The following is a 12,050-nucleotide window of genomic DNA, read 5'->3' on the forward strand; positions in this document are numbered from 1 at the left end:
GAAAAAAAAACAAGGGACAAGATGATTTTAATACAGAAAACAACAAATCAATACACACAATTCAATCAAGCAATAGCCAATAAGGCATGATATACTAAACGTAAGAGACAAAACAAAAACATGAAATCAATATGGATTCTTCATTGAATAACCAAACAAAGAACACACCATTTCTGGCATCAAAACCAAACAAATTCCTTCAATTCTCTCAAGATCTCTAAGATCATCGAATGGAGATGGATTTGCAAAGGAAAGGGCCAAGGTGATCCATCACCCATCGATCACATTTGGGTCGAGCACCAGTGCCCACACTGACTGGTCAAGGTAGGGCACTACCGACATTTTCAACGAGTCAGGGTGGGCACTGCCTACCCTGATCTATACCCTTTTGAGAGGTTCTTGTGGGTCAGGGTGAGCACGTGTCCACCCTCTCCTTAATGTGGTTCCACCCCTTATGTGTTGATATTCAATTTCAATTGGTGATAAAAATAGAGTGACGAAAATGAAGAAGGTATGCAACAACCAAAATATAGCCAAAGATTAGGTTAACAACAACCTCGGGGTTAGCTAATGACTCAAACTTCTTCACCAATGGGTCTCCCTCACCCTCCTTCAATGCTTCAAGGATGGGAGACAATATTTTGACTGCAATTTCGTCAACCTTTTTTGGAGCTTCATTCGCATCTTTAAGCCATTCTGAAACTATTACTTATTTTGTTGAAAGTACTAGCAACTACTGGGTTGGGCGAAGATTTCTACGGTCCAGTTTGGCGAGGGTCTTTTTTATGCATTACATTTGATGCCCAGATTTTTTGTCACGAAGCCTGCTCCCTCTCTACCTAGAGGGCAAGGTTATTGTATATTTCTTGATTGAAACTATAACCTATTGTGTAAGGATCATCAAGTACTTTATGTTGTGTGTTCAAAGTATTTTTACTCTTTGACAATGCTATTAGAGGTTGTGTTTTTTCTCTTCTTTGGTGTCATACTGCAATACTAAAAATAAGAAAATTCCTACAATAACAAAAATGCGTAATAATCTACTAAAAATGCATGACAAACAATATTCAAACTTCTAATAATGTAACAAAAAAACTTGAAAATAAATTTTCAGTGACAAACGGATGGTGTTTTCAAGTATAACCAAATCAGGGTTAAAGGCATACTAATGCTTAAGGAAACAAAGTGACAAACGAACAATCACATGCAAATGTGAGAAACAAATGCAAACAACAAATTACAATGAATAATATACAAACAAAGTAACTTACTCGTGCCAATGTTTAAAAAAAAATTGATTCACCCATGGAAAACAACTTATTGAAAGTTAAAAAAAAATTGATTCACCCGTTGAAAATGAACTAAACAGAAAAACTTGAATAATTAGCTGAAATAATCACCAATGATGTGCCATCGATGTTTGTTTTACCACAAATGTTTTTCGAAAATAGTCGTTGGAGATTTTGCCAGGGAGGAAGAGGTTTGGGGTCCGCAAGAATCCTAGGTTATGTGAAAATTGCCCTAGGTTGCACAGAAAAGGTTTTAAAAAATGAAACATCGCATTTAATGCTTACAGAATTCTCACGCTGAAATGGAATTTTGCATAACTTAATGTGAAACTTCACGATATTCGCAAACCTTTCAAGAATTCTGCAAACATTTTAGAAATTTTGCAACCACCAATGCAAACTCTTGATGAAATTCACATTCTAATCGCCTATATATACAAACGTAAATTCTCACGCTAAAATGGAATCTCACATCGCTTAAAGTCGACATTATGCGAAAGTTTGTGAATTTTGCAAACTTTTCATGAATTATGCATCAAAAGTAGACTTTCACAACAACCAACATAAACTCTTGATGAAATTCACATTCTAGTCGCCTATATATTAGTAAATTACTATGCTAAAATGAAACTTCGCATGCAAAAGTTCATGAATTCCGTAAAAGATGAATTTCACATCAAGAGGTAGACTTTCGCAATCACCAACGTGAAACTCTTAACAAAATTCACATGTAAGAGATTTTCGCAAGAAGTATCACTATTTTTGTACTATTTGTGCAAAATACATGATTTTTGCCAAAATATCATGCAAATTTTGTTTTTAGTGAGATTTAGCGAGATTGGGAGAACGTAACACACAAAAACCGAGGAGTTTGGCAAGTGTTAAGGGTAAAAAGGTTTTAAAAAATCAAGAACCTACAAAATTGATCATTGAGCAAATTTTGGCAAATTGTAGGGTGTTTTGAGAAACACATCAAATTTGTCGTACCATCATTTTTCATTAAAAATACAACTCAAGTTAATTAGTTGAAAAATGTAAGGGCATTTTCACATTTTATAATATTTAACTCAAGTTTGCTAGATGAGGGTAAAGTTAGATTAAAGTTTTTATTTGACCATTGTCAGTAAAACATAAGACTATCAAAATTTTCAAAAAAGGTGGTACCTGACATGGAATTTCAGGTAAAAGGTGAGACCGTATTGGAAAATTAAACAAAAAGGCACAACAACACAGTTTTTTTATTGTTTTAGTCAATAAAAAATAAACTTCGTAAAATATTTTTATTGAAATATTATTAAAAAGTTATGATAAACAACATTAATCAAATTCACCTTTTTGTCGTTCTATCTCAAAGTATCCAAATTTTAATCAGATTTAAATTCAAATTTCAATAAAAAATTAATACTGAATGCAAATCCAAATTTTAATCGAAACCAGATTTGGCTACGGAATCCTACTAATTGGATTGAGATTTGAGTCGGATATCAGGTTACATCCAACCTGTTGACATCCATATACTGAACCCACCTGGATTCTGAACACTTAATCCAGGCAGGACCGGGACAGAAAACCAATCTGCTTAATCATAAGTCCGAAAAAAAAGGAATATACGAGTTGCAACAGATAGTTCGGGGGCCTTGTTTTTCAAAGTCAAAAGGTTGGTCACAAGTTCCAAAACCTACACATGCACCTAATTGGCGTGAACAAATTCATTCCCATGATTTTGTTCTCTTCATCTTGAAGCCTCCATTTAGTAGTTAAACTCAATGTTGTAAAACTAAAATCAGCTTTACCAGCGACCCCTGCGTGACAAGCAGGTAGTTGTGAGAGTGTTGAGATGAAGGCACCGGATCAAATCCCGTTGGCGTATGAGTGTGTAATTTTCAAAGGTGGGCCACGTATGACAAGGTGGTCGTGGGGCCCCACCCAGTGTTTTCCTTGCTTCGGCGAGGGTTCGTCGTCATAAAAAGATGATAAAATCAGCTTTGTAGAGACTCAAAGTTGGGTGGGATAGGAAAAAGACACTAACCATCCAATTGAATAAAGAAATCACACAAAGAGTAACCATTTTTCAGGGTTCAGCTTTTATAAGTCTCTTTATTCCCTGACCCTTGTTTTTATGATGGCCTAAAACGCCCCCATGTAAACTAGAAAGCTAGAATGAGCCAAGATGTGAATACGGTCCGCTCGGATTGGTGTTTTTCAACAATCGAGTAAATTATAAGTATATAAAAATTCAATTATTTTTTAGGTTTAGCTTATGTAAATTGCACTCCATTCACTGTTTTATGATGGTTTAGCTCACCTAATATGCTCCCTCATAAACTAAAAAGCCAGAATTAGCTAAAATTTAAAAAATAAATCCTTCCCCCACCCCCTTCTCCCCATCTTTACAATTGGTTCTATAATTTATGTGATAATTGATTAATTGTTATATTTTACAGCTATATGTGTGATGTCTTAGGGATTCGGTAAGTTTGATTTTTGTGCAAGCCAGTTTATGAATTCTTTTTATTGTTTCCCTCTCTTCTAAGAATCAGTAAAATCAGTCAACTAGCAAACGCTACTGATTTCAATGGCCCAATATTACTGACACAGATTGATTTACAATTTGCAAGCAATTTAACATGTAAAATGGATAGATCATTCTGCAAAAGCAGTTGACCTGACCCGACAAAGATTAAAACAAATACGCAGAATTAAGCTACATAATATGCCTCCAGTATCCACCCCCCAAGAGTTAGGATGGGCCAAGTTTGATGCTAAGGATTGAGCTTCTAGTACACATCCCGGTTTGCTTTTTTCCTCGGGTATGGCGGGCCCATCCAACTCTAGCCTGACTTGAAGTTAGTCAGCATGGCATAATGCTCATCCATGTTGCAAACTGTTGTGCATAAGGGTTAATGATAAGCCAAGATTCTAAATAGAAGCTCGCGCTTGGCTCATTAATTCTCAACTCAGCCAAAAGCTTGCTTTATCAACCAAACCATGATTGAGCTTCATGTTAAAAACTCAATAATATCATATATTATGTTGAGGATAATAAAAGAAGAAAATTTTGCAATGTTGTTTCACCTACCAATTATAAACAATGTGGGATTGGGGGAAGAACCATAAGCAAATTGGTGAAAGAAAAGAAAACGATTGCTGAGATATACAAAATTGCACAATACTCATAGATATGATACAAATACCTCAGGTTACACCTTCGATCTTTCAGCAAAACATATGGCTAAGGTAGACCTTGGTTAGCTCCATGTATGTCATGACACTTTCTTAAGGCGAGTCGTATTTCTTTCAACATCTCATCAACTGCAATGCGTTTACTGCAGATTGGCACAAAACTACTCATGTTAATATATAAGACATGATCCAGTTGTCGCAAGCAAAAGCATAGAATCTACGGTTTGAGAAATTCAGTTTCAAAGAAGATTATGCATACAATATCATGATACCATGATGGTTTGAGCATCACATAACATCTGATCCTCATGTTGGCATAGTTCCAATCAGAACAGTGTAACAATCGATGGGCAGCAGCCCTCTATAACGTTTTTCATAATAAACAATCTACTGTGAATCAACTATGTGTTGATCTTATGTTTCCTACTGGTCATGAAATCCGATGCTAATCACTCTCATCTGCCTAAATTACTAGTGTCTCTGGTCTCTTTCTGTCTTCTATAAATCGTGCCAAAGAAAGAGAGAAGGGAGGGGGTTGGAAGAACAAGCTCACAAAAAGGCTCAAATTCAGGCTAAGCAACCAAAAGTCATCTGCAATTTAAGACTCAGTGAAGCAAGATTCATTATTGGCACGACTTAGAATTTGAAATAAATATTGACAAATACCACAGTTACCACCACCATTCCACATTCCACAAAAGAGGAAAGCATATAAAGGTTGATTGATATTTTGCAGGAAAAAGTAGCTTGTAAAACATTTGTTCTTCTAAATCTAAGATCACAAGCATAACTAGCCTGAACAGAAAGGGATGAGAAAACATACAGAACACTAACACCCACAACAGAAAGAGGTTGTGGATAGTCTTCAAGAGCCTTTTCCTTTTTCTCATCAATAAGGAGTCCTTGTTCTCCTTTAATGGGTAGTGCTCCTGCTGCTTCTTTCACTTTCATGGATAAGTTGGAAGGAACCTCAGCACGACCAATAGTTGCTATCTCTTGAGCCAAAGACGACAACCTAACCTTAGCCTGTAACAGAATAATTGCTTGAAATTCACATTGCACGTATATAAGTGAACAGTAAAATTGCTTTATATCATATTACACAATTAATAGATGCAATAGAACTAGAATCTCTAAAGGCCATCAAAATAAATAAGCTACCCAGTTGTACCTCTGGTAGATCAATCTTATTTAAAATCACAATATGGGGTCTCTCAAGATAATCAGGATTATACATTCGTAATTCCTGCAAAAATAAATAAACAAAATCAATCAACCAAAAAGGAATGTAAGTTTCAAACTGTCCAATATGAATAAGAGGGAAAATCATTGAATCTTAGTCATTAATAAGCCTCAAAGACGTAGACACAAATGTTTTTACATATCATATCCATCACATGCTTCCATGTCATACAACAACAACAACTACGCCTTCATCCCAAAACAACTATGCTTCCATGTCATAAAAGAAGAAAATCTCCCATTAAACTTTACCCTTAAGTTTGATTTCCATGTGAAGGAAAAAATAGAGTGGCTTTCTAGATTAAAAAAAAGATGAATTTGTTTTTTATTATCAATGATAATAATAGATAAGTATTCAAGAAAAAAGTGTTTTATACCATAATTTTGAATACAGTGACTCATGACTCAACTCATTCAATCTCAACAAAAGACAATGGTCTAGCCAGATTAGCAACTCGGATGGGTTTTCTTAACTTTTAGCAAATGCACATTGTATAAATAGACTAAATTTGTAGACAATGTAGAAATGTCTCTGACATAAAAAAAATTAACATTTGAGTAGTAGTTAGTGATATGACTAAATATCTGAATATTGAAAAAATATAAATTATAGAATGAATATTCATTGTAATTGTGTCTGACTAAACTGGTATGTCAAGCTTCACAATCAACTAATAATTGAAAATCCTCAGATTGACCCGCAGCATGAATAAACACAGAGATATAAAGTAGAAAAAAGAGATCAAGGTGAGGAAGAAGAATAAAGAGAAGAAGAGGCTACAAGACGTGGGTTATCAAAATGAGGTACTAGAGGAGGTGGCACCTCTTATGTTCTATTTAAAATGATGTTCTACACAACCCTAACTAGGATTTCTATCATTAGGGCATTGTTTATCACAATATTTTCAAAATATAGGTGATATGAGTGACTTTAGAATTCCAGCAAAACAGAAGATCTAAGTTGCTATGCAAAAGCTAATCCAATTCCACAAACAATTATTGTGAAATGAGAACTTAATTATGAGACTACAATATGCATGAAGTAATCAAGAATTTTAATCAAACAGAAAAAATAGCCAAGAAAAGCTAGAATAATAATGCACCCTGATGAAAGTTAAAGTGAACACAGTTTACTAATTAAAAAAAACTCCATTTTTATCGTCATAATGATAGTAGATCCAAATAAGTTTTGTAGGTAATGATGGAATTGAGAGAGAATTTAGGCAAACTAGTGGGGACTGGCTAGACTAGATGGATGCCTAGGATAGATTGAATGGGTAGATCAATGGTCTAAATGAAGTTTATTCTCCAATTCCCTAGAGGATTCTAGAGGATTAGAGCTCAGATGACCTTAATTTGAGCTAAGGTTCCTCCCAAAAGAGAACTCAATGAAAGAACTCTCCAATAATGATCTTAATTAGCCAAATGATAGGAAATACAAGAGTCTTCACCATAGCCTTGGTGAGGCTTATTACATAGGAATTGGATCCTCTCACTCCCACTTGGACCCAAAGTACAAAGAGATCCAAAATATAAGATCCAACTCAAAATAGAAGTACCGACCCAAGGACCTGATGTAGGAATGGTGTGTATGTAACAACATAATTCCTATATAACCTGAAAACAGCAATTATGAAGCTATTTGTGTGTGTATGTCGCCCAAGAGAGTCCTGCTCATCTGGTAGGGCCACTTCATGAATGCCACCAAGTTGACTGGACATCATGAATTTGAAACCCATGGGTGTATGTCCTTTGCTACAAAGCCCAAGCTGGGTGGGTGTACTCCCTACTGGGCAAGGGGTACCTAGGTTTTTATGCCAATGAACTCAGTCAGTGAGGCGGTTTCCCACAGTTATTAACAAAATTGTGTGTGCATGTGCTCGCTTGCCTATCTATGAAACTTTATTTCCCATTAATACATCACAAAGCATTTTACTAGAAATGTTTGTTCATTTTTTATTATTGTTGACTACTTGAAGCATTCTCCATTTTGTTTCTAATGCATTTAATGCATAAATCATGGTTTAAAAACTGAATGGGCTGACTTGGTGACTTGTCCAATGTTAAATTATGTACTATATATATAGAGATCATAACACATATCCATATATATATATATATATATATATATATATTACATATACATATGTCTATGTGTCTATTTATATATTTATAAATATATATATTTCCTTTGTAATACCCATTAGGGGTAAATATGTCTTTTTACTCATTCACGCACATATGTACTTTTTTCCCTTCTTTTTATTTTTCCTTTTTCCTTCTTTTTATTTTTCCTTTTTCCTTCTTTTTCTTTTCTTCTTTTTCCTTTTCTTTCTTTTCTTTTTTCTTATTGAAAGGGCCCACCATATGGGATGTTGGAGCTTCCAACAGTCATATTTATGACCGTTGAAAGCGCTCCAACGTCCCATATGGAGCCCTTCAAAAGGCTCCTTTTGTCTATAAATAAAGGGAATTTTCCTCTTGTAATGTAAGCTTCTTTGAAGCCATTCTAAGAGTGAAATACATTTATTTCTTCTCACTTTGTGTGTTTACCACTTTTGTGGTTTATTGTATTTTCGCCCATTAGTGGCTACTTTGTATGTGTGTATACGTTTGCGTGGCTCGTGGAGATATCACGTCCCTTTCTTAGCACTTCATTACATGGTATCAGAGCTTTGGTTGTAAAAGCTTTATTGGACTCCTTTTGACAAGTAATATCTCTCCTCTCTTTTACTTTCAACTTTCCTATTTTAGGGATGGCCAACAAGGATTCAAAAATTGATCTCTCACTTAAATTAAATGGGACCAATTATCGTATGTGGGCGGCCGCCATGGAAAATAATCTCAAAGGTAAAAAACTTTGGGGTTATGTGTGTGGAACCATTCCGGAACCACAATTGAAACTCACTAAATTTGAAGGCAATGAGGAGAGAGCTTTGAATGAAGAAGAAAAAGAAAAAGCCATTCTTGAATTTTCCTCTAAAATGGAAGATTGGGAAAGTGAGCATGCTAAAATATTAGCATGGTTCATGAATAATGTCGAGCTAAAAAATTTGTGCCAATCTTGCCAAATTCAAGAAAGCCAATGAAGCTTGGTTTTTTATGAAAGGGATATACACGCAACGTAATCTTGCTAGACACTTCTTTTTGCAAGAAAAAGTTAGAGAGACAAAGCAAGGTGATATGAGTATTAGGGACTATTATAGTGCCCTATCCTCTTTATGGGATGAACTCATCCTTCTTGAACCTCAATGGGAATGAAGTGCTATTGCCATGAGGCAAGAGCAAATGAAAAAAGAAAGATTTTTCTAATTTATTCATGGGCTTCGTCCCGAATTTGAGCAACTAAGAGGATCCCTCCTTCATAGGGCTTCCACTCCCCTTAGTGATATCTTAGCCGACTTATGTCAAGATGAGACTCGTTTGGCCTTGAAAAAGGATGATAAAATTCATGCCGTGTCTAGACCCGATAATAATGTTAGACCATATAAACCACCTCACTTTTGGAAAAATAATGGAGGAAGAAAGATTGTTTGTCATCATTGTAATGAACCGGGCCATATTCGACCGGATTGCCCCAAGCTTAAGAAGAAAGTGGCTTCCGTTGGAGACACTTCTCCAATCTCAAATGAAGATTCAAAGAAAGATGGAGACATTAAGGATTCCATTGCACATCTTACCGAAACTCTCCAACAATTCATGAGAATGAACTCCTCTACACCTTCCACTTTCAGTGCCGTCATTTGCTCCATTCCAGGTATGACTTCCTGGATTCTTGACTCGGGTGCCTCTTTCCATATGACTCCAAATGCATTACTTTTGTCAAAATCAAGTCTTAATTCTTTTAAATCATATGTTTCCACGGCCGATGGAGTATCTTTAGATGTTGAAGGAATTGAAAACCTTGAAAAAGTTTATGGCCAAAATAAAGATTTTTTTGTTCCAAAAATATGAATTATTCCAAAACTTAATTTAAACCTTTTTTCCGTCTCCCAAATCACCAATTTTGAATGTAGTGTCTCTTTTTCACCAACCCATTGCTATGTGCAGGAACTCCGGTCCGGAAAGCGGATTGGGCAAGGCCATAGACGAGGAGACCTATACTATATGGTTTTTTTGTCATTGCCATCCAAAACTTTTTGTAACCATGTTCAATCTAAAGATATTAAGACTTGGCACAAGAGACTTGGACATCCTAATATCTCCACGTTGTATATTTTTCCCTTTTTGAAAAAAATTTGTAATACAAATACATTTACTTGCAATGATTATATACTTGGAAAAATTCATTCGCTTCCGTATTCGCATAGTAGTTTTGTGTCAAAAAGACCCTTCGAACTTGTGCATTCCGATGTATGGGGACCGGCACCCGTTATGTCCAAAGGAGGCTATTCTTACTATGTTGTCTTTATTGATGACTTTACTAGATATACATGGGTGTATATTATTAAAAATAAATCCGATGTCTTCTCTAATTTTAAAGAATTCTGTACTCTTATTCAAAACCAATTTCAAAATAACATAGTTATTTTTAGATCTGATTCCGGAGGTGAATGCATGTCAAAAGATTTTCAAAATTACCTCAAACTAAATGGAATTATACACCAAAGATCTTGCCCAAAAACTCCACAATAAAATGGTCTTGTAGAAAGAAAACATAGGCATTTAATTGAGACTACAAGAACTCTTGTCTTTAAAAAAGTTTACAAAAATTTTTGGGTCGAAGCCATTCTCACCGCAACATATCTTATAAACCGTATGCCCTCTTCTTCATTAAAAAATGTTTTCCTTCTTTGAAAAATTGTTTAAAATTACTCTGGATTTTAATAGACTAAGGATCTTTGGATGTAAATGCTTCGTTCTTATTCAAGGACAAGACAAATTATCACCAAAAGCTCTTGAATGTGTATTCATTGGATATGGTGAAAATAAAAAAGGTTATAGATGCTATGACATTCGAAATAATAAACTTTATGTTTCCCGAAATACAACCTTTATTGAGGAACAAAATGGTTTTGACATTCAAACATCTAAAGAAGACATTGATTACTCATTCTTATTTGACTTAGCACCTAGAAGTAAATCCCAAAGTGAAATTAGTTGTGATAATTCTTGTGATGGTACTTTACATCACAATAACAACATTCCTCAACATATTGATGATTCTCAAAATAAGAATCCTAATGAGATTAATGTGTATACCCAACGGTTAGGAAATAAACATCAACCTGCGTTTGAAAGATATTCCCAAGACTTCTCTTTAGAAGAACATGTTGAAGATAACCAACTTAGGAGATCCTCTTGTAATAGTAGACCACCACAAAAATTTGTGTCTTATGAATCCTTCTCTCCTAACTATAGAACATGTCTCATGATGATACACTCATATCATGAACCCTCCCAATTTAAAGAAGCTAATGACCATCCACATTGGATTGAAGCTATGAAAGTTGAATTAGAAGCACTTAACAAAGCCAAAACTTGGAGCATTATAAGACAACCCTTAGGAAAAAAGCCAAATGGGTGTAGATGGGTATATAAAGTTAAAACCAAATGTGATGGAACTCTCGAAAGATACAAAGCTCGGTTGGTTGCCAAGGGCTACGCCCAAGAATACAGGATTGATTATGAAGAAACTTTTGCCCCAGTAGCTAAGATGACTAGCGTACGAACCTTAATTGCCTTAGCATCCATTAAACAATGACCTATCTTTCAACTTGATGTTAAAAATGCATTCTTAAACGAAAATCTATGTGAAGAAGTCTTTATGGATCCTCCGCCAGGTCTTGAAATTGAAAAAAGAAATATTCTTAAATTAAACAAAGCTCTTTATGGCCTTAAACAAGCACCAAAAGCTTGGTATGATCTATTTAGCAAAGTAGTTCTTGATAATGGTTTTTCTTCTTGTTATACTAATATTGCTTTGTTTGTTAAGTCTTCAGAGGAAGATATAACTATCTTGTTAATATATGTGGATGATATGATCATCACCGGTAACAATAAAAAGGGTATTGAATTTATTAAAAATATTCTAAAAGAAAATTTTGATATGTCTGACCTTGGTTTTCTAAGGTACTTTTTAGGAATTGAAGTTGCATATTCTCCAAGGGGGTATGTTCTCTCTCAGATGAAGCTTGCATCCGACATCACTGGTCGATCTGGGCTAACAGATGACAAGAAAGTGGAGACTCCAGAAATGATCAATGCCAAGATGAGAGCCAATGATGGCACTCCTTTAGCAGATCTCACTCCTTATCGTCAGTTAATTGGATCACTAACATATTTATCTATCACCAGGCCCGATATCTCTCATGCTATTCATAGCGCAAGCCAATT

General features: G+C 35.1%; 1 protein-coding gene across 3 annotated transcripts in view; it reads right to left on the reverse strand.

Moving 5' to 3' along the window:
• Positions 1-4,305: 4,305 nt before the first annotated feature.
• LOC149831590 (putative GTP-binding protein OBGC2) overlaps positions 4,306-12,050 on the reverse strand; it is a 53,233-nt gene continuing 45,488 nt past the window's right edge. For all 3 annotated transcript variants that reach the window (XM_090014003.1, XM_090014002.1, XM_090014004.1), the window contains 3 exons: positions 5,644-5,718; positions 5,296-5,498; positions 4,306-4,615 (listed from right to left, as the gene is read on the reverse strand). In XM_090014003.1, coding sequence (XP_089870129.1) covers positions 4,522-4,615; positions 5,296-5,498; positions 5,644-5,718 — 372 coding nt within the window. In that variant the 3' untranslated portion in view covers positions 4,306-4,521. The remainder of the gene's footprint in view (positions 4,616-5,295; positions 5,499-5,643; positions 5,719-12,050) is intronic.

This window comes from Nuphar pumila, chromosome 7 (genome assembly GCF_984573655.1).
Source record: "Nuphar pumila chromosome 7, dmNupPumi1.hap1.1, whole genome shotgun sequence".
NCBI classification, from domain to species: Eukaryota; Viridiplantae; Streptophyta; class Magnoliopsida; order Nymphaeales; family Nymphaeaceae; genus Nuphar; species Nuphar pumila.